Genomic DNA, 22,978 nt, shown 5'->3' with positions numbered 1-22,978 from the left:
TAAAAAACAAAACAAAAATTGTGTAATTTAATTTTCATTCTAACTTTAGTCAAATATTCCTATTCATACAATGATTATTACATATCTAAATACAAAAACATTAGGTCTTTTGCCCCATCAGAATTATATCATCCCTTTGGATTGCCAAATCAACATACTTTCTAAATGTTTTGGGAATTTTTAGCATCATCAAGAAAGCAGATATGATTTCCAGAACTAAAGTTTCAGCTCTTTTTGAATGTAGCAGTGAAAGTTTGAGTTGAAAAAAATAAAAATAAAAATCATGCTCTCCCTGCCTTTCAGTGTTGTACTAACAAGACTAGTAGCAGTAGCAGCAACCGTATAAGAAGTAACTGCAACAACACCCATTCATTCGAAAGTATTTATTGAGTGCCTACTATATGCCAGACACCATGCTAGTAGTGACTGAATGCTATAGAGGAAAAGCCAGTCTAAAAGTCAGGGAGTATCAGGGATAACAGGAGGCAGAAACAGGATAAAAAAAATGGCTACTCTTTTATGGCTATAGTCTGAGAGCTTCAACAATGAGCCCCAAATCAGTTATTGCCACTGATCCCACTCGTGCAATAGTTTGGCAATATTAACACAATAAGCCCTCAAGGATACTGAAATTGATGTAATTATTATTAAAATAGGTCTCAGCCCAGGTAGAAATGGCCAAATCAGATTCATTCATTTCCATAGCACCCATCCATTATGCCTATTGACCTGACTTGATTTTTTTCATCCCACCATGGCTGGTGAAATAAATTTTTCTCTGTTGATAGCAAGAATTTTATTGGTAATGGATAGGCTTCTAAAACCCATTTGGTAAAACTAATTCTGTATGAAAAGATAGGCATATATTGGCCAAAATGAATAAGACCTACTGGCTTCATTCACTTTGAAAATTGTTTTGGTGCCCTGGCATACCTATAAAGCGAGATATACCACCCAAAGCATCTGTACTAGATACCAGAGGACAGTCCTGGTAGACAGAAAAAGTCAACAACTATACCACTCATTCCTGACCAAATGAAAAAGCTAAAGGTAAATGTCAATGGTGCCTTAAGATTAACAATTTAAGCATGAATTTTCCCACTTTCAAAATGATTCCTTGATGTCATGTAGGAAGACTTTAAACACTGATTTTAAATACACACAAAAAATTTATGTTTAGCCCAGCAATTATTGTGACCATTAGGGGGCAGGCCAAGAGGTCTAAGTAAATACCTACATTTAGCATTAACTAAAGCAATGCTATACAGTGATTACTGAAAAAGACTGGCCAACAAAAAGTATTTAATATTTATAACATTGAAGTCTAAGACTAAACAAAGTCTTAACTTCACAAATGAACTTATACATATGTCTTTACTCAGTATCCTTACTAGATAATTTAGCATAGAGATTTTTTATAGGCATCACTGACAGTATTTTAGATCTTAAAATCTAAAGGTTATTGTTATAAATATGGAATATAAGTATCTGATCAAGAAAATGACTTTGAATGAACTTCCCTTCATTCTTGCATTCCTATTCATATATTCCAATTAGTGAAATTATAAAAGTATTCCTTCCTTAAGCATGTAACAAATTCCATATTAATATAACCAATAAGAAAACAGATCTTGACCTTTTGAGAGCATTACTTCAAATTTTTGACTCATTTTAATAAAAAAGAAGAAAAATCTGTTTATCAATGATAAAATAAAGTGGAATTTTATTTTTATGATACATTTTTTAAAAACATAAAACAAGTTGATATAGGTAAAAACCTGAAAATTATGCTAATTATCAGTCTAATTTAAATTCTTAAGTTCATAACTCCAGGCTCTGAATGAAATTTTTGTCTAAAATAGACTAATTAGGAAATTTAAAAACACATAGTAAAGGCTAAAGTTAATACACCCACAGTCTTTTAGGCAATTAGTATCTATTATTACAAACCACATTTTACACTACAAAGAAAGTCTTGGCTAATGGATATTAATTTTATGCTTTTTGCTTTCCTTGATGAGAAATATTCTTACCAGCAAGAGGAGGACCAAGAAGGACGGGGCAACACTCCACAACTGTGACGAGACCCACAGCACTGGAAAATCTTTGAGCACCAACAAGGTCCATGAGACTTTCAAAGAGGATACTGCTAACACTCCCAAATCCAAGGCCAAAAAATACAGCATACACCACCAGGCTTGGGTAGTCCTCAGCCAACGGGCATAAGAGATGACACAATCCATTGAACAAAACCGCAAAACTGAAGAAGTACTGGATTCGGGGTCGGATTAATTTGGAGTTTGCAATGAATCCTACAGTAGGTCGGGCAAACATATCAACAAAAGCCATAACAGACAGCAAGAAAGCTGCAGAATATTCATCAATTCCTTTGTCTTTAGCATATGGAGCCAAGAATATAATGGGGGCAAAGAACCCCAGAAACATAATGACATTTCCAGATAAGTATATCAGAAATCCCCTATGCTTAAAAAGGGAGAAATCTAAATACTTATCAATTTTTGCCCATATTGATTTCTTCTTATGTTTTTTCTTCATGCCTGGATCAGTCGCTCTTACACCAACCTTATTTTTAGACTTCTTAGTAGTTAGTTTGGGTCCAACAGGTCTCATAAGGGACCCAGCCACACAGGAGTTCAACAATAAACCTCCCAAAATCAAGAAGCTTCCTTTCCAGCCATAAGTATTAAAGAGGTACTGATTGAAAGGAGCCAGTGTACTTAGGAAAACAGGACTTCCTGCCATTGCAAGGCCACTCGCCATAGGCCGTTTCTTATAGAAGTACTTGCCAAGGATTGTTAAGGCGGGCTGCAGGTTGAAGGCTAGACCTAAACCTAAAAAAAACAAAACAAAAGGAAGAAAAACACAAACACATTATGCCACTCACAAAAGAAATTACTCCTCAAAATGTACATTTAAGTGAAAATGGCAGAACTAAAAATGCAACAGCACGTAGTAATTTTTAATAATTATGTATTATCAATAGGATGGCACGTAAACAAAAAGGTTCTCATAACTGGGCACCTGAGATGCATGACAGGTTCATATTCCTTTCTTTTTAAAATACAAAAATAAAACCAAAAACTTCTACTTCTGTTGCAATAATCATAGAATAGGTTGAAACCGGGACAGAATTCATTCGTTCTTTGTTCCACAAACAAATTAACCTCTCTCTATATTTATATACACATATAGAGAATAAATATCTTCCTTGTAGGCAAGAGTGCATTTAAAATGTGAATACTTTCTTTCAGAGTGGAATAGAGTGAACAGACTAAAAAAGTTGTCATTTATAAATAATCTTAGGTCTCCCAGAGATAGTTCTTTCAAAGCTATGCAAATGATAAAAAACAGTAATCAATTCATGCCATCGATTTCATGCTATTCATCCCTCACATTTCACATTTCATGAGTACAGAGGTACATGCGTATTAACTAAAAAATAAGTAACTTTTGTTTTGCTTGAAACATATTCTCATTTCAGGGATTAAAGCTGATTGTTTATATAAGTCAAAAGTTTCTACTGTTTCTAGGGACACCTTGACAGTGTTGAGTATCGCCTTTGAGAAATGAATTACTTCTTATAGCTCGCCAAGGAACTATTTGGCAACAGAAACAAATAAGTTTGTTTAGAAAGTAAATACAATTGATTTACACAAACTGTTGATACCTCTCTTTCCCCTTTAGCCTGGGCATTATTCTGTATTATTTTAGGAACTATAGAAGTAAGAATTTTTCTGCATTTACCAGTTTATGTAAATTGAGACAGTATTGCAAATTGGTTAAGTATTAAGATTCTGGAACACTGAGTTCTGAGTACAAATACTTACTGCAAACCTCTAATACAAATTAATACAAATAGTTGTATTAAATATTTGTAATAGGGTTTCTAAAAACTGACAAGAAGGAACCAAGAACATGCTTTGGAGAGTGACAGGGCAGTATGCTCCCTGATTCTACCTCAGCTATACTTGTGAGATATGCAGAATGAGTGTAATTAGATCCAACATTTAAATAATAAAACTATGGTCAGCAGCTTGTAAGTGGAAGAACCCAAATTAAAACCCAGGAATTGTGATTCCAAGTTCAAATTTCTTTACCTTAAGCCATCCTCCCTCCCTGTGCCCCCATTCTGTCACCTGGAATTTTGCTTTCAGATGTTAATGCAAGTTCTCCTTAGGAGATTGTGGTCATCTATTTCCTGTCTGGCATGGTAAAAGGAACATGAGATTTGAAATCAAAAGATCTAAATCTGCCTCGACTACTTACCTATGTGTGCTACTGGGTAAATACTTAGTCTTCTTGAGTTCCAATTCCGTCAATAACAAAAAAGGGTTTTGCTAAAATCGAGTAAGGTCTAGAACTTTAAGATGTTATATAATGATGTTGTGATTATTATTATATGCTAATATTAATTTAAAAGTGACAAAATGCTGGGTACTCTCTGTAAAGTACCATATATTCATTTTTTACATTAATCATGACAACTCCCAAAGGAAAGAGGTATTATTTTCCCATGTTAAAGACAGAGAGACTGAGGCATAAGGGGGTTTATTTATCCATGATCACACGGCTCATGTGTGCTGAGTCAGGTTTAAAAGCTAGACCTGTCTGATTTCAGATACCAAGAAGTTTTGGCTGATAATGACTTAAGATAAATCCCTTATAGGTATATTTAATGGTTGACTAGAAGCACCAAAGCCTTTAAGACCCAAAGGAATGGAACTGAAGTTAGAATAACATAAAATGCTATTGATATTTGTGACACAGTAACATCAAAACCACCTTTTCCCTAATACATCTACTTGTGGGCTCTGCCTGAATTCTATGGCCAAATGACATATGGCTGACCCTTGAACAATGTGGGGTTTAGGAGGGCCCGCTCTCTGCATAGCTAAAAATCTATGTATCATTTATAGCCAGCTCTCCTCAGGATTCAACCAACCATGGATCCATGGATCGTGTAGTGCAGTGGACCCCTGCAGTTCAAACCCATGTTGTTCAAGGTCACCTGTATGTAGTATTTCTGCACAAAGGAAAGGGCATTCACTCCACCATGACAATTCTTAGATATAAGAAGATTCTCATTTAAAATGTCAAAGGAGGGACTTCCCTGGTGATCCAGTGGTTAAGAATCCGCCTTCCAATGCAGGGGACGCAGGTTCGATCCCTGGTCGGGGAACTAAGATCCCACATGCCACAGGGCAACTAAACTCGCAGGCCACAACTACTGAGCCCACATGCTTTGGAGCCTGAGCGCTGCAACTAGAGAGCCTACGTGCCGCAACTACTGAGCCCGTGTGCTCTAGAGCCCGCATGACACAACTAGAGAGAAGCCCACGCACCGTAATGAAGAGCCCGTGCACCACAATGAAAGATCCTGCATACCACAACTAAGATCTGACACAGCCAAATAAATAAATAAATATTTTAAAAAATGTCAAAGGTGTTTTACCATATCAAAAAAGAAGAGATTTGTCCATAGGTTGTAAAGAGAAAGATTTTAACATCACTCTTACTGTAGGCTTTAATACATCTAATTTTTTAATCAAATAATACATTAATGCAAGGTTAGACTGATCTAAAGTCATAAAAAGAGAAATACATTTACCTTTTTATCTGTGGGCAAAAGGAAATGATTCAATTTCTTTACATGTTGAAGTCTAATTTTTCTTAAAATTTTGAGTGTAGATTTGTTTAATGCAATTTATTGCTGAGGCTAATAAAGATAGTGTTTTCCAAATGTACATATTCAGGTCAGCTAGAGTCTACAGACATGCATGAGAAACAACTATAATCAAGTGACAGGATGTCATTTTAAAATATTTGTCTTTAGTGGCAAATGTGCCTTTTAGAGCTTTTAAACAGAATCCTTTAGTAAGAAAAAGAAGGGATATCCATGCAGAGCTCTACCACTAATCAAAATACAGGCAACAACAATTCTATTGTTAAAGCTAATCAGTGAATCCAGGAAATATCTTTTTTGGCACCATTTTTAACCTAGTATGAGTGATAAGTCAGACACTAATAGTAATAAGTAATGAAAATATATTTTTTTAATGAAGCTATTTATATGCCAGAAAGTCTGTGTCCACAATACCATCTTCACTGTCTGAATATTAAATGTTGAAACAGTAAAAACAAACCAAAGAGGTTTTCTTTTTGACATTTCTATCATAACACATAACATGTCTGATAACTTGCTGTTTCCATTGCTTGAAATTTGATTGGCCAGCCTATAGCCAGTATTTTGATGTACCAGATGACAATACTTTAAGATAGCATCTGATATAAAAAAGAAATTCAAAGAAAACAATAAGAATGTTCTATTGCTCATGCTTCTGACAGAGCTTTGTAAACAACAGGAACTGTTAAGAAGAAAATAAGCTGAAAACAAAACTTGACTTACCACAAATGAATCCCATGGTGATGTAAAGCTCTACTACGCTGGTACTAAAAGAGGCTGTGACCATTCCCAAACAGCATAACAAACCTCCTACCATCACCACTGGCCGGCTACCATATTTATTCACCAAAACACTACTTACGGGACCTGAGGTAGAGAGGACATTAAGAAATATTCAGTTGCTGGGTTATTATTTATTTATTTATTTATTATTTATAACATTTGTTAATTTTGAAATTTGAGAAAGCACATTTTAATGATTAAAGAAAAATATTAGTTCACATGGAATATCATGAAAACTTTTTAATACTTTCCAATCAATTTGACTGGTTATCTTTACCCATATATATACAAGCACATAAAATAATAAATTAGAATTGTTTAACATAGAGTTTGTTAGGACCATAATTATTCAACTTTTGATGGAAAAGTTTTTCAACAGGACATAGCTAAACTGCCTAAATATCCTAATAAATGCAGGTAAATTTATCTAACAAAAATCTAGGGATTATATAAATGACTTGTCTGTTAGAATTTTATTTTCTGGAATAATGTATGTTTGTGCACACACATATATATCCTTAATTGCAGCTGAAATTTTTTTTTTATTATACTCCACTGTGACTTTTCTTTAGTACTATATTTTTTTATTATAAGACACCAACTGTTTACATACCTCATTATATTAGAGATGAGGATGTCTTACACTGATGGTCTCTTAACAATCCCTGTCCATCAGGGGGCAGTCATAGGTAGTATGTTGCTACCATGGCTTAGGTATGCTTGAATTTGGTTGTTATTTCTGTGGCTTGGTTAGACAATGGAAATTCCTCACATTTCAATCAGACCATTTAAGGACCATTTGAAAAAGGAATATGAATATGAATCCTGATTGTTGTTTGAAAAAGCTTCTGTTGATACATTCTGGTAAGGTCAAGAAAGTACCAGCATCAAAATTTACAGAATGGGTGCAGCAGTTTAGATAGAACTGCCAGAGAAAATGGTGGCTCTCTCTATTAAGACAGGCTGCCTCACCAGCAAAGGGAAAAATCTTAATGTGGGAAACATGAACATCGAGCACTCTGACTCAAAAACTAATTTAGAAGAGCCAGATACTAAATAGGATGAAGTTTTAGGAATGCCTTATGCAATGTGTTTAACATACATTTTCTGATGTATGTGTATGTGTGTGTGTGCATATAAATATTCAGGAGTGATTAAAATGATTAAAATAATCTATGTTTATGTCTAAAAAAGCTCTTTTGGTAATTTATTAAGAAAGAGTTGGTGTGTCTTATTTTAACGTGCAGCATTTTTTTCTTTAGTGGTACTTCATAAAATAGTGGTGCAACTTAACAATTGAGGCTATCTTAGATTCATTGAAAGTCCATACCACTTTATAAGACCTGTCCAAGTGTAAATTGTTTGCTTTGACATTTCCTTCTTAACTTAAAATTATATTTCATCTGAAACTAGGGGCACTGCTTTGAGGAAAAAAATTACATTAGGTCAGAATTCTCAGTCCAATTTTTAGCCTAGAAAAAATTAAATAATTTTTAGTTAATACTAAAACTTAAAAATTTGCATTACATTTGAGAACTTCTACATGGATGGTATTTAAAACACATTGAGATTCAACTGTCAATACAACCTTATTCTTTCACACAACTACACTTAATATTTTTATTCTTTACCTATAAATATAAATACTCGTGGCCAAATAGTCTTTAATATTACTCCACAATATCTTTTGAAAGGATATTGGTAATAACACATAATTTTAGAAAAAGAACTCAAAAACAAAATACCACATTTTGCATTTAACACCAAACAAAATAAACCTAAAAAGGGCCATATATAAGACAGCTCTATAAGAACAGCAGGGTTAGAGGCAAAAAATCAATGAAAATTGTACAAGGTGATGTGAAAAGAATAGAATTCTGTCCCTAATATGGTAAAACTCATCTGAAGAAATTATGTATATACATAATATATATTATTATATATAAAATATAGTTATTTATTATAACATAAACATTGGTTTAGGAAATGAACATTTTAATTAAAAGCATGAAGTTAAATTCAAATAGCCTTTCTGAGAGGGGGAGAGTCAGAATCAATTGATTAGCTTGATTAATTACTGAATTTAGGTGTCGATTCCTTTTCTTAAAATTACTCAACCAATTCAGTTCAATTCAATTCAACTCAGACCAGTTCAATGCAGTATTTCTTGAGCTCCTGATATAAAGCCAGTTGACAGACACCAAGGATAAAATAATAAAAGCACAACTATAATCCTCAATGCATTATGTTCCAGAGGAAAAAATAATCAACAAGTTATTTTAAGAACTGTGGTGGATGCTTTGATAAATACTAGATTATCAGAATGAATTCAAACGCATTTATCAATACTTGGACTAATAACAACGATTTCTTCCCAGTATCACTGATATTACATATTCCATTTTCTACGTGATGCCTGGATAAGTAACAAATGGGCTGACTGATTACTGTATTTTATAAATGTGTTTGCCTAAATAGTGTAAATTTAAATTTGAAAATAGTCTATGAATCATAACCTCATTTGCAATGTATGGGAAATAATTATAGCTATAGATTGGGATAACCACATCAAAGCTATGTCCCATTACTGTGACTGATTAAGAGTAGCCACATAAGAAAACATTTAGAGGTGCTGGCACTTTTTTTGAGCAAGCTTTGATAAATTCTACAGTGGTATCAGTCAAGATGCAATGAGAGTTCTAATTTTAACAAGTAACTTTATTTTAAATTATATATCTTAGTTAAATGATATCCTGTAAGGGATATGTTTACATAATTATGTATAATCTTTTTCTAGCACAAAAAAGATATACTTAATAAGTGATTTATTTAGAAATAATCAACACTCCGTACCCCTTAATATTAAATGCTTATAAAATGTCATAAATTATTTCTACTTTGTAATAGTTGTGGAGGCAAAATTAAAATTATGATACAGAATAAAATAAGCTTATTATGTAAAGAATCTCTAAATGCTTAATATTAGCCCGAGGAGACATCTAACATTAGATGTAAAACACAACACCATCCGACATCTCTCTCCAACCTTAAAAGCAACTTGGTTTATTGTATTAACAAGAAAAATGAAGTTTCAAGTAAATAAATTCTCATCACACATGATTTTTATTAAACATGCACTAGCCTCACAGGTGTCCCTTGTTGAAGAATCTTAGGCCTAATTATATTCTGAACTCATTCATTCATTTATTTATTTATTAATTCAGTCATTCTGGAAGTTTTTACTCAGCATGTGTTTCTCCAGTAATCATGGTACTTAATCACTAGTTATGTCAAAAAAGAAAATCTGGGACTTCCCTGGTGGCTCAGTGGTTAAGAATCTGCCTGCCAAGGGGCTTCCCTGGTGGCGCAGTGGTTGAGAATCTGCCTGCTAGTGCAGGAGACACGGGTTCGAGCCCTGGTCTGGGAAGATCCCACATGCCGCGGAGCAACTGGGCCCGTGAGCCACAACTACTGAGCCTGCACGTCTGGAGCCTGTGCTCCACAACAAGAGAGGCCGCGATAGTGAGTGGCCCGCGCACCGCGATGAAGAGTGGCCCCCGCTCGCCACAACTAGAGAAAGCCCTCGCACAGAAACGAAGACCCAATACAGCCATAAATAAATAAATAAATAAATATATATTTAAAAAAAAAAAAACAGTGGGATATATTAAAAAAAAAAAAAAAGAATCTGCCTGCCAATGCAGGGGACATGGGTTTGAGCCCTGGTACGGGAAGATCCCACATGCCACAGAGCAACTAAGTCCATGCGCCACAACTACTGAGCCTGCACTCTAGAGCCCACAAGCCACAACTACTGAGCCTGCGTGCCACAACTACTGAAGCCCACGCACCTAGAGCCCGTGCTCTGCAACAAGAGAAGCCACTGCAATGAGAAGTCCGCAAACCGCAATGAAGAGTAGCCCCCGCTCACTGCAACTAGAGAAAAGCCCACACACAGCAAGGAAGACCCAACGCAGCCAAAAATAAATAAATAAAATAAATAAATTTATTAAAAAGAAAAAATCTTCCACCTGCTGAGAGTTACATCTGAGCCCATATCTTGGTAGAGCAAAAGTATTGCTCATCAAAATGCTTTGTTCTATTTGCTTGTCAAGCAGTTAAAAAAACAGTGTGCAAGAATAATAATGCCTTGTTTCCCAAAACATACACAAAAGTATCAGACTGTGTCTAAATAAGACTGATCTAGCCACTAATTTCTCCTGATGCAGCTTTCCAATCTATCTCAAAATCTTTAGTGTCATGTACAATGGCCACTTTCATGCTAGCTATGAAGTTGTAAAGGACGGGTTCATCAGAAAGCAATGTAAGGATCAAAATATTGTCCCTATTTTTCAGCTACTTCTTTGTCTTCTGATAGCTATTTCTGTCAGCTACTTCTGTCTTTTATGGTTGAGGCACCATAACACTTAGCAAAAGAATACTCATTCTGGCAAGGAAGCTTTTGTGGGTTTTTATAAATTACATTCTTAGAACTCCTGTTGCACTTAACAGTAACACACACATGAACAAAAAGAAACACTTGCTGTCTATTTCATTTGTGTGAGACTTGTTCATATAATCTGTTCTAAGCTCTATGAAGGTAATTGCCACATATACTATTATTATTCATCAACATCAACATTTATCGAGTTATTACTCTTTGTAGGAATCGTGCAGAGAATTCTACATGCATTATTGCATATGATTTTCATGGCCTAATTAACTAATTGCCTAATTAAAGCTATTAACAATTGATAAAACTGAGACATGCAAAGTGTTTGGAAAACTTGTTCAAGGTCAACATCAATATACGTGCTAGGGTGTGGATATGAGCCCAGAGTCATCTGATTATAAAACTTGTGCCTTTTAACTACTGTGCAGAAAACAGTTAACATAGCAGAGCTAGGACTGCCATCCTTAGACGGGCCTGCTTGCAAGGCTGGCTCTTGGCTGGCATCTGGGAACTTGGATTTCAGAAATGTTCCCACCATTCCCTAATGGATAAGAGTGGCTCACTATGCCTACACTGTCTTACAAACAATGTGGTTTATGCTGAACACCTGCTTTCCTTCTGGGAGTCTAGAATTTTGGTGCCTGCTGGACGGAGAATGTCTTTGTCATCAGCAAACCAATAGAAACCTTAAGCACTGAGTCTCTAATGAGCTTCCTGGTAGACATCACTTCACATGTGTTGTCACAACTAGCTGCTGAAGGAATTAAGCCCATCCTTTGTGATTCCATCAGGAGAGGACTGTTGAAAGTTTGTACCTGGTTTCTTCCACACTTCGTACAGCATGCTTTTCCCTTTGCTGATTCTTTCACTTTGTATCCTTTCATTTTAATAAACAATAGCCATGATTTTTTTTCCTGTCAATTTAGTTTTTTTTTTTATTGGAGTATAATTGCTTTACAATGTTGTGTTAGTTTCTGCTGTACAATGAAGTGAATCAGCTATATGTATACCTATATCCCCTCCCTCTTGGACCTCCCTCCCACCCACCCCCTACCCCACCCATCTAGGTCACCACAGCGCACCGAGCTGAGCTCCCTGTGCTATACAGCAGGTTCCCACTAGCTATCTATTTTACACATGGTAGTGTATTTAAGGCAAACCTAATCTCCCAATTCGTTCCACCCTCCCCTTCCCCCACCGTGTCCACATGCCCCTTCTCTAAGTCTACGTCTCTATTCCTGCCCTGCAAATAGCTTCATCTGTACCATTTTTCTAGATTCCACATATATGTGTTAATATACGAAATTTGTTTTTCTCTTTCTGACTTACTTCACACTGTATGACAGACTCTAGGTCTATCCACATCTCTACAAAGGACCCAGTTTTGTTCATTTTTATGGCTGAGTAATTAAAAATAAATAAATAAATAAACAATAGCCATGAAAAAGACATTGTTGAGTCCTGTGACTCTTTCTAGCCAATCATCAAACCTCGGAGTGGTCTTGGGGACTCTGAATAAAACTACTATACTATATCTCTCCTACTGCTAATTTTGAGTTTTGTATATATATATATATTTTTTGTTTGTTTGTTTGTTTTAACTAAATTTATTTATTTATTTTTGTCTGCGTTGGGTCTTCGTTGCTGCGCTCGGGCTTTTCTCTAGTTGTGGCGAGCAGGGGCTACTCTTTGTTGCGGTGCACAGGCTTCTCATTGCGGTGGCTTCTCTTTGTTGCAGAGCACGGGCTCTAGGTGCATGGGCTTCAGTAGTTGTGGCTCGCAGGCTCTAGAGCGCGGGCTCAGTAGTTGTGGTGCATGGGCTTAGTGGCTCCGCGGCATGTAGGATCTTCCTGGACCAGGGCTCGAACTCTTGTCCCCTGCATTGGCAGGCGGATTCTTAACCACTGCACCACCAGGGAAGTCCTTGTATATATTGTTTTAAACAGATGATTTGTGTTACATATTTTTAAATATACGACATATATATATGAATATATGAACTGGTCTATTCTTTGGTATATAGTTATTCTGTTCTGTAAAGATGAACTCATAGTGCTTATTTTTATTTCTTTTGAATATTGCATGAGTACTTGATAAATGTGAGAAAATTTGAAGAGTATGTTATGTAATGAACATTTCATAAAATATATTTGATCAATCTAAAACCATGAACTGGGATTGACTATCAATTTGAACTATATAAGATTTTTATGCATAGCATAAACAGTAACAGAAGAAATGATAAACTGCTATAATTTATTTTTCATTTGCTTTATTTCAAATTTGTATATGTGGTATCCTGTCAAGTCAAATGACAAAAAGCACTAGTGCAGGACTGGGACAAAGTTGTTTGCAATTACAGAAATTTCTCTGTGTTTACTATAACAGTGTTTTTCTTACTAACAGAGGCTTTCTAAATTTGAAATATTTTTCAAAGAGATTTTTTGAATTAAAAAACTGTTCCTATTTTAATTTGGACAGAGGGTGGGATCCTCTTCATTCACTACTTGTTCATATGCCTGAGGTTTATCCCTGCACTGAAGCTGGGACTGAAAATCCACCTGGTTTCTCTCTCCATGTGATCTTCTTTCATTCGGGGTCAGTGAAAAACATGAGGGGAGAGTCCCTGATAATTAGGAAGCAGCTATTGCATCTGCTTCTACGAAGGATGAAGATAAAAATGTTACACAGGTAAATCATCTTCAAGGAGCACGTTGCTCAGTGATAACTGTCCCAGTTTGATTGACTAGAGCTCAGCCAGTTCTACACAGGATGAATCTTTATGTCAGGTGAAGACACTCATCGTATATTCACTCAACATTCAACGAGTATTTAAGTGTATAAGATGGCACACAAAGGTTTTGAATGAATGGTTTGAGTTGTTGTAGAAATCAAGAAAGGGGTTGATTAACATGCTAGTTGCAATAGAGGGACAGAGGGTCCTGGAGCCTGAGGTGGTCTTCAAACTCACCTTTGTATTTGCTGTTCCCTTTGTTTGGAATGTTCTCCCCCCTTATACGTAAATGTTTTATTCTTCTCATAGCCAGGTCTCTGCAGTTATATCATCTCCTCAGAGAGACTTCTCACCATTCCAGTAGATGAAACTACCAAACTTCAATGAGAGACTACAGGTAATTTAAAAAAACACTTTTACATCTAAAGCTCATTTCTCATATCTTTTATATTAAATATCTTTCTTTTTTCATGTATCTGAATGCTTGTTCTGCCATTGGCCTGGTTTTGAGAAAAGTTCTTGAATTTTTATCTTTAAACGAAAAGATAGTTATTTTTGTGTTTCCTCATCCTTTCCTCTCTCTATATGGACTCCTCCATTTCCATATTCATTCAACCACAGATTGCTGCAACCTGACATCGTCACAGCTGTTTAGAAAGGAAGATGCTACTTGTATGGGGATGGGCTGGGGAAAGCGGCACACTGACATGTTATCAAAATCTTTTAGTACGAATCAAAGGATTTGAAAGTGATCATTTTAATTTTCCATGCCCAAGGACAGAAATGCTAAGCACTTCCTTTGTGTTTATAGGTTACATTATTCTCAGCCAGAAAGACACTCTCACTTAAGGCTGGCACAATGGCTACATAATAATAAAAATAACATTTCTTGAGGACAAGGCATGTTTCTAAGGTCTTTAGATATAAAATCACATTTAATCCTTACAGCCCCTCTAAAAATTGCTACCATTACTTCATTCCCATTTTTTATATAAGGAAACTGAGGTGCATAGTAGCAGTTTTTAAGGATTGCTCAAGCACTGTGCTGTAATTGCCTATGCCAGCTATGTACACTCCTGTAAAGTGTCATTTTTATTTTTTATTTTCCTGGGAGGAATGATTCAATCTTTTTTACATGTATAAAGCTCATTCTTTAAAATAAAAATTTACATTTAATACCACATTTCACAAATTTTATTCTTCACATTCCTTACTCTTTGGAATAATATTTAGGAATACAGAAAAAATAAGACTGTATTGCAGTAACTGTCGGTTACCTACCCAAGGGTCATGCCCTCTTTCTTCTTCCTAACTGAATCCTGATTTGGTTTCATACCTCTGTGAGACCCCAGGTCTAACATTTGGGAAGTGAATCACAAGTACTATAAGACAGTAATGATAGGTCCATTCCCATTACCAAATGCTGGTTTGAACATGAGCATTTAGTATTTAACATCTACTAAATACCTTCTTTTCCTCTAAAGCTTGAAAGTTTACTTAGTTTCAAAGAATTACCTCAGTGTGATCTAACTGTAGAACATTTAAAGTGATTCTGACATGTTTCCAATTTTTTATACTTAATTAAATGTTGGAATAGTTTAATCTCAATAGGATTTTGAAATATGAATATGTAATTCAGAATGTATCTTCAAAATATATATATATATGTATATATTTTCATTAGCCAGTCAGGAAAATACAATTTGTAAATTGAAGATTCACATCTGTTTTAGGCAACTAATAAGCAATATGGCCATTTCCAAAGGATGCTAAAATACATTTCTGCTCATGGATATTTTTCCCTCATAACTCTTATTGTGCATAGGATATTGTGTAAAGTCCTATGATATTTTATATTTTTTCCCTCCCTCTATTCTTCAAAATTAGTTTTAAATAACACTGCCATAATGCATTCTATGAGCCCATCTGTCTAATGTAATCCCTAACCTTTTAATTGCTATACTACTTTGTTCCTATCCCTGTTAAAAGATAGTATTGATATTCTACTTTGTGGTATATTTATTTGCATATTTGTATTAATCACTAGAATTTCAGCTCTTGGAGGGCAGGGGTGTAATATTACTCAGTTATAATTTATTTAGTCATAGGATAAATATATTTCACATAGTAGATAGTAATTTTTAAATTTAATTTAATTAGATTAAACTGTTTTCTAAGTTCATCTAGGATTTTCATATGATGCCACCATCACTACATTGGTATGATATCAGGATTTATCATAGCAGACAAGATTTAAAAGGGGATATTTAATCTATATCCTTTCTCTTTTTACCTAAATCATATAGGAAACAAAAATACAGCACATATGCCAGGTTAAAGGTCATTTTAGAGATGTGTGTATGATCTCCATTCATCTTAAGTCTTCTCTTCAAAAGTGCCTTGGTTTATGAGTAATGACCAGTTTTAAGCAATCAAAATTCCTAACTAAAGGTATGAGACGCATCTGCTCCAACAGCCCTGCCAGTATCTACTACAGTATTTGTGTATACAGTGTAGAAACAGGTGTATTTGTGTGTGGGTGTGTGTGCTGTCAATCCAAGGGACATAGTACCAAAAGAAAGTGCTCCAAGTATTCTTTGTGCACATTTTATATAAGTTCTAGCATGCTATAAAGTTCCATGGAGTAATAACAGTTAGTATTCTCTACTTATTCCAGAGTATAAATAGTCATTATCAGAGAATTCATAACTGATATTTAAATGAGTCCTCCCTTGGCTAACACTCCTTGTTATTGATTGTGCTTCCATTTTCTCCTACTTCCCCTTTTGGGAGAACATTGATTCCTTCCAGGAATCTGCTTTTTACTGTGCAGCCATGTGCTCAGAGAATTAAACTCTGTATTGAGGTGGGAGTCACTCCTGATTTACTAAGACAGCCAATCATGGCAATCTCATTCCCTTCTCCACTGACTGTGTTAGGGCTGGGTTTAGGACACAGTTCTGGCCAATAAGTGGAAATCTATTAGCAATTTCTGGGAACAGTTTTCCTTTGCTTAAAAAGAGTTACCAAGGAATCCCTAAATGTTGTCCCATTTGCATACATTGCCTTGAACCACAACAGCCGTCTGTCCTGTGAACAGAAAGAGAGCTGGCCTGAAGAAAAAGCTGAAACACAGAAGCTAACAGTTCCAAGAGCATCACAGTGGACTTGGAACCCGAATGATGCCGTTCTATGGTTACCCTATGTTTAAAATTCTTATTAAATGAGGTAATGTATTTAGTTAGTGTGGAAGGCTATTGAGTATTTACCTTGAAAGCATCCCAGCAGATAAACCTGTAGTAAAATAGATGATTTTTCCTTAAATATTGTGGTATAATGAAGGATAGATTTGGAAATACCAAGAATAATGAGAACAAAAATGTTTGGTTCAATCACATGTCCAACTGAGAAGCTGTTATTCAATTTTACTTTGAAGAATTGGGTATTTTGTTTGATAGCTTGTTTTACAGGTTTCCTGAAATTAGTGGCATGCAAATTTATTGCATTACACACATTCATAAATTAAATGAGAGTTTTAAGTTGACAAGGGTTTATTGGTGTTCTGAACTTCATGGAGATTTAAATAAAATATGACATTGTGTTTGGCTTATATTAACCTCTTTATACAAACTATCTTCACATGCACACACAGACACACACTCTCACACACACTTAATTCACAATACAATTTTTTAAAAGGTTAAGAATGGTCTTTGAAGTCTCATTATTTATAATTAATTGTGGGACATATACTTTCTAATCTATGTAACTTTGCTGTTAATCCAGAAACAATATTATCCAAAAAAGCTACATTAAGACATTTTATATCTTTTGGCATCATCTAGAACCTCTATGGGCAGAGCCAGCTATATTAGTGTTCACAAAGCAAGTGTAAATGAATGAATGAAAAAACCCCATTTTTAACAAATAAACTGTGTATGTTCTGAATGAGGAATCAACAAGCTCCAGAAAATACCATATGCTACTTGTAGCAACAGCACCTGCAGTGAAGACACGCAGAAAGAGAATTAACTGGATATATGAGACGCAAGCACTGGTTTTCAGAAGCAAACATCACAATACTCCAGGAAAAGAGAAAGGTATTTGTAGTATATTTTGATTTTAAAAAGATTTTTAAAATCCTATACAGAATGTAGGAAATAATATAAAAAACAAAGGAGTAACTGTAAACATCTAGAAATATGAGTTTAGATTGAGAAGTATATTAATCATTTGATACAGAAAAGGGAGAAATTAGACAAATACAAAATAAGTTTAAGATCACTAAAATAGAAGCCAAGTGTGGACTTTTGGAGTAGAAATGGAAACTGAAGAGAAGAGTGATAATACAGCTGAGGAAGTTAAAACTAGAGTCGTGAATAGTAACCCAGAGAAGGGACAAGACGGGCAAATGTGTAACACCTGAGATACTTGATAGGCATGAGAATCAAATCTCAGAAAATTAAGATTTTTATGGAGAACTATGAAAAAGGAGTATCTCTAAGCATGGATAGATGCTGATAAGGTAATTAAATCAATGTGTTAAAGTATAAAGAACAGAGAATATGTTAGAGAAAAGCAGAATAATGGAAATATAAAATCCACTTCTCCAAAACAAACAAAAGTATGTTTTTCATAGGTTAATGAATTTCACATAAATTCTGAGGGTTTCTAAGAACAGATTAGAATAGATTATTAAAGGAATTTTTATGAAAATCTAGAATAAGAAACTATGATCACCCAGCATGTTTATCAACTAAAGCTAAAATCATTTCTTTCTGTACATTCATGTCAAAGAAATACAGACAGTAGCACATCAATCTTTTCAAGACATATTACCATATCTCTAATGAAATTCCAACACACAACATGGAAAATACAGGTTGAATTTAGGACTAATAGATATATTAGGAGAACGGTAATGATTAATATTAACCTAGATTATAGGAAGTGTTCTGTGGTCCACCAATTAATATCGGCAAGTCCCACCCAGGTCAACATCCTTGTGCTGACTTGAAGTAACAGAGATCTTGTGACTACCAAAAGCAAAAACAAAACAGAAAAACAAAAACCCCACCTACATTATCAGAGGTGATTTTTAAAAACTGTATGTATTTCAGGTGTACAACATGTTTTGATATGTGTATACATTGTGAAATGATTACCGTAGTCAAGCTAATTAACATACCCATCACCTCACATAGTTACCGTTTGCGTGTGTGTGCATGTGTGGAGAGAACACCTGAGATCTACTCTCTTAGCAAATTTGAAGTGTACAATACCTTATTATTAACTAAGTCACCATGTGATATATTAGATCTCCAGAATTATTCAACTTGTAATGGAAAGTTGGTATCCTTGACCAACATCTCATTTCCTCCATTCTCCTAAGCCCCTGGCAACCCCCGTTCCACTCTGCTTCTATGAGTTCAACTTTTTCAGATTCCACATATAAGTGAGATCGTGCAGTATTTGTCTTTCTATGCCTGGCTTATTTCACTAAGCATAATGTCCTACAGGTTCATCCATGCTGTTGCACATGACAGGATTTCCCTCTTTTTTGGGCTGGATAATATTCCATTTTATATATATGCCACATTTTCTATATCTATTCATCCATTAATGGACACTTAGGTTGGCTACTGTGAATAATACAATGAACATGAGAGTGCAGATATCTCTTTGAGATAGTGATTTTATTTCCTTCAGATATGTACCCAAAAGTGGGATTACTGGATCATATGGTAGTTCCATTTTAAATTTTTTGAGGAACTTCCATATTGTTTTCCATAATGCCTATAACAATTTACATTCCCACCAGCAGTGTACAAGGGTTCCCTTTTCTCCACATTCTCACAAGCATTTATTATTTCTTGTCTTTTTGATAATAAACATTCTAAGGGTTGTGAGATAATATCATTGTGGTTTTGATATATATTCTTTTCCATCAGAGCTTCTTAACTGAGATAAAATCTATTCTTTGTAGGGGACAGTTGGCAATGTTAGAGAACACATCTGTTTTCATTAGAATTTGGAGCACTTTTTGTGTTTGATGGATGGGATCAGAGATGTTAATCTTCCTGCAATGTGCAAGATCCATAACACAAAGACTTGTCCAAACCCAAATTCCATTAAGCCCCCACTGAAATACTCTGGGCTAGATAAATAGAAGTGGATTATTTGAAGAGGAGAGTTATTTCACACATGAACACTTGATATAATGTTATATAAGGAATGTTTGAAAAAAATGTATATATCTTGGATAAGGATGATTTAGGAAAAACAATAGCTTCCTTTCATTATCTGAAAAACTTTCAATTGAGAGTTAGTAGACAGGACAAAAGTTAGAGAAGGTTGATTTTTGTATAGGAAAGATATTTCCAGTTATTTGAAAGGGAGTTACTTGGCCTTAAACTGTTCAAGCAGAAGTATGTGACCACATGTTAAGAATATTGTAGAGGGACTTAAGAACTGAAGGTTGGTTAGACATTTATGTTTTTTCAATCAAGATTTTCAAATAGAATTTTAAAATATGTTACTAATAAAAGCTATAATTTAAAATATGTTAAACTATAAATTTCTTATATGACTAATTTGTATCTAGTTTTGAAATAGTTTTTAAGTTTAATTGCTATGGTGCCTACCAGAGCGGCTTACACTTCTTAAAAAAATAATGCACATTACTTATCAAAAATTGTTTCCTACAATAAATATGCAATCTTCAGTTTCATTATTAGGTAAAGTGTTAAATCAGCTTTTCTACCTTCTGTTGATCTTTCTATTTTAGTATTAACGGTTATCATTCATTACATATTTATCATAATTTCATTTGTAGCATTAAAAAATAACATGATTATGAAAGAATGCTAGAAAAGCACAGAACTTTGAAAAGATGCAAGTGAATTCCTAGATTCTGGAACATTCACAGTTCATTCCTGTTTAAGTTAATAGGAATTGACTCCATTAATTAATTGCTCATCAAAAATTAGATGTTTATCACTCTGTTGGGAAGGTAGTGAGGGGGATGCTCTGTGAGAAACTACGTAGTGGATGACTAGATTCTCGTTTCAAATGAAGAAATGAATAAATGGCAATGTGGGTTAGTAAGGTAGCAAAAAATTGGTTGTGGTTTTACAACCTTGGGCATATCTCTGAATATCCCCAGTTATCATGCAATCAACCATCTGCACTCAAGCAATCATGGGGATATTATCTTCAAACAGAGGTGGGTTCTCACATCTACAAGAATCCCAGAAAAAGCAAGTGTTTTTATTTCTGTCAGGGTTCCGTTCACTTGATTGAATGATTGTTGAAAATCACTAAGCTAAGTGATTTTTAAGCTTTCTTTATAAAGTTTGACAATCCTATGCTCTTGTAACTTGTTCTGGAATTCCTTTATTCAGTCAACAAATATAGATAGCGCTGGTTACATGCTAGACATTTTAAGAGTTTCCTTAGTTGCTGGGGGTAAAATGACCCTACCTCACACTAAAAGGGTGGTGGTGGTCATATTCTAAAGGAACTGAGTTTAGTAAATGAGAGTGGTTTGGACACATAAGGAAATAATTAGAGAAAACTGCAATCTGTTCATAATTACGTATATATAAAGTAAGGTATTTTTGAATGTTTACACCTGATTCTTAAAACACTTTCAGATACATATTTACTAAAGTAATATTGTGTCTTTTGTCATATTCTTACTTCACAAATAAATAATAATCTTATTTGCATATTGCACCAAATAATTTCAAAATACATATCAGAAACAGCCTATAGATTTGTTCTTGTTATTAAGCTCTTTGCAAAAACACATGAATATGTTAGAGCTCATGTTATCATTTTAAGTTTACTTAACTTTTACAAGATGCATACTATATTGATTTTCAGTGCTTTTACAATAATCCTCAAAAGCATATTAAAGTATTTATTTGAATTTAAAAATCAATTCAGACATTTTCGGACAAATTAAATCTTAGTTTGCTGATCAGTTTGAGAGTAGGGACTGGCTTTGCTAACTAAGTTAGAGGGCATCATTTTCCCACACATTGAATGAGCTAAGTCTGCATGTCCAAAATTTTCACAAATATAGACTTAAAACATGTGACAGACAAAACTTTTAATTACAAATACTGTATTGAAAAAGGTGTATATTTTAATTTCTCTACCCTTCATAAGCTTATTGGATTAAAAATTTGTCTCTAAATGATAAAGAGCAGTGTAGATATTTATTATTTGGTAAATGTTGGTAAATGTTTTTGGTAAACTTCTCAGAAGTTGAGAAACTTATTGACTGAAAAATAATCCTTTTGTAAATGAGATGCTTTCCAATTCTCTGTTTTTCATAAAATTAAGGGAAGACTTAATTGAATTGCTAGCTAATAGATCATTACAAACAATTTTTGATGGTAAACCATTATGTGACATTTGGCAAATTCAAAGAACTGACTGATATTGCTAAAATCAAATAATTTCCATTATTGTTTACTTTATTATGTGAACAATTTACTCAGTGCTTACTTTTTTAGAAATGAAACAAAACAAAAAAGGAATATAATTGAGACTAAAATTTGTATCTGCTTAGCTAGCAACAAAGAATATTTATTATCTGGAGATACATAGGAGGCCCATTTATTTCATTAAAAGACACCTTTCCACTAAATGTTTACTTTTTGTTTAGTAATTATCTTATTTTGATCACATTTGCTGTAATAATATTATAATGAAGCCCAACAAGAATAATCCTGTTAACAAGTAGTGCCTTAGGATCCCAGAAAATTAAAAAAAAAAATTTAGATTTATATGCAATGTTTTTGCAAAGAAAGCAAAAAGGGATTAGAAATACTTAAAAACACAAAAATAATTTTCAGAAGTACAAGAGAAATATAAGTTCAAATAAAGACAGAATGCAAAATTTACCATTTCATGGTCCTATGCTCATTCATTCATTTAAATGAATGACAGTGGTCATCAAATCATTTGGTATTTAGATCCCATTGTTGCTTCAGAAAGAAGTCACTATTTCTATTCTTTCCTTGTACAATAATTTGTAGTAGGGAGAAAATTCTAAGAAAACCTCTAGACATGTTTGAGCTCTGGGAATTTTTGCTTGATAGTGAATGTGTCTAACGGACATTTTGCAAGGTCACTGGCTAATTTTAAGCATACATAGAAATAATACACAAGCTCAGATGCAGATTTTCAAAATTTTATAAAACCTAACATCCAATTCACAGTCAATGTCATACTATATACATACTATTATAATAAAGAAAATGTAATTATGAATTTATCTTGAGACATTCCA

At 34.2% G+C, this 22,978-nt stretch overlaps 1 protein-coding gene and 1 long non-coding RNA gene across 11 annotated transcripts in view; one reads left to right on the top strand and one right to left on the bottom strand.

The window, feature by feature from the left end:
- Positions 1–22,978, top strand: part of LOC309609610 — a 705,176-nt gene that overhangs the window by 316,124 nt on the left and 366,074 nt on the right. The gene's annotated exons all lie outside the window — the stretch shown is intronic.
- The window catches only part of SLC16A7 (solute carrier family 16 member 7), a 171,879-nt gene that overhangs the window by 11,345 nt on the left and 137,556 nt on the right, over positions 1–22,978 (bottom strand). For 9 of the 10 annotated variants that reach the window (XM_082351256.1, XM_082351260.1, XM_082351257.1 and 6 more), the window contains 2 exons: positions 6,428–6,571; positions 2,034–2,852 (listed from right to left, as the gene is read on the bottom strand). In XM_082351256.1, the coding sequence (XP_082207382.1) occupies positions 2,034–2,852; positions 6,428–6,571 (963 nt within the window). Of the gene's footprint in view, positions 1–2,033; positions 2,853–6,427; positions 6,572–13,911; positions 14,053–22,978 lie in introns of all 10 variants that reach the window. The other variant, XM_082351263.1, reaches the window with a different exon arrangement.

The sequence above is a fragment of the Balaenoptera borealis genome (assembly GCF_965194805.1).
Source record: "Balaenoptera borealis genome assembly, chromosome: 13".
Classification (NCBI taxonomy): Eukaryota; Metazoa; Chordata; class Mammalia; order Artiodactyla; family Balaenopteridae; genus Balaenoptera; species Balaenoptera borealis.
The sequence above is the reverse complement of the archived record's forward strand: the minus strand, read 5'-3'. Positions and strand labels throughout refer to the sequence as shown.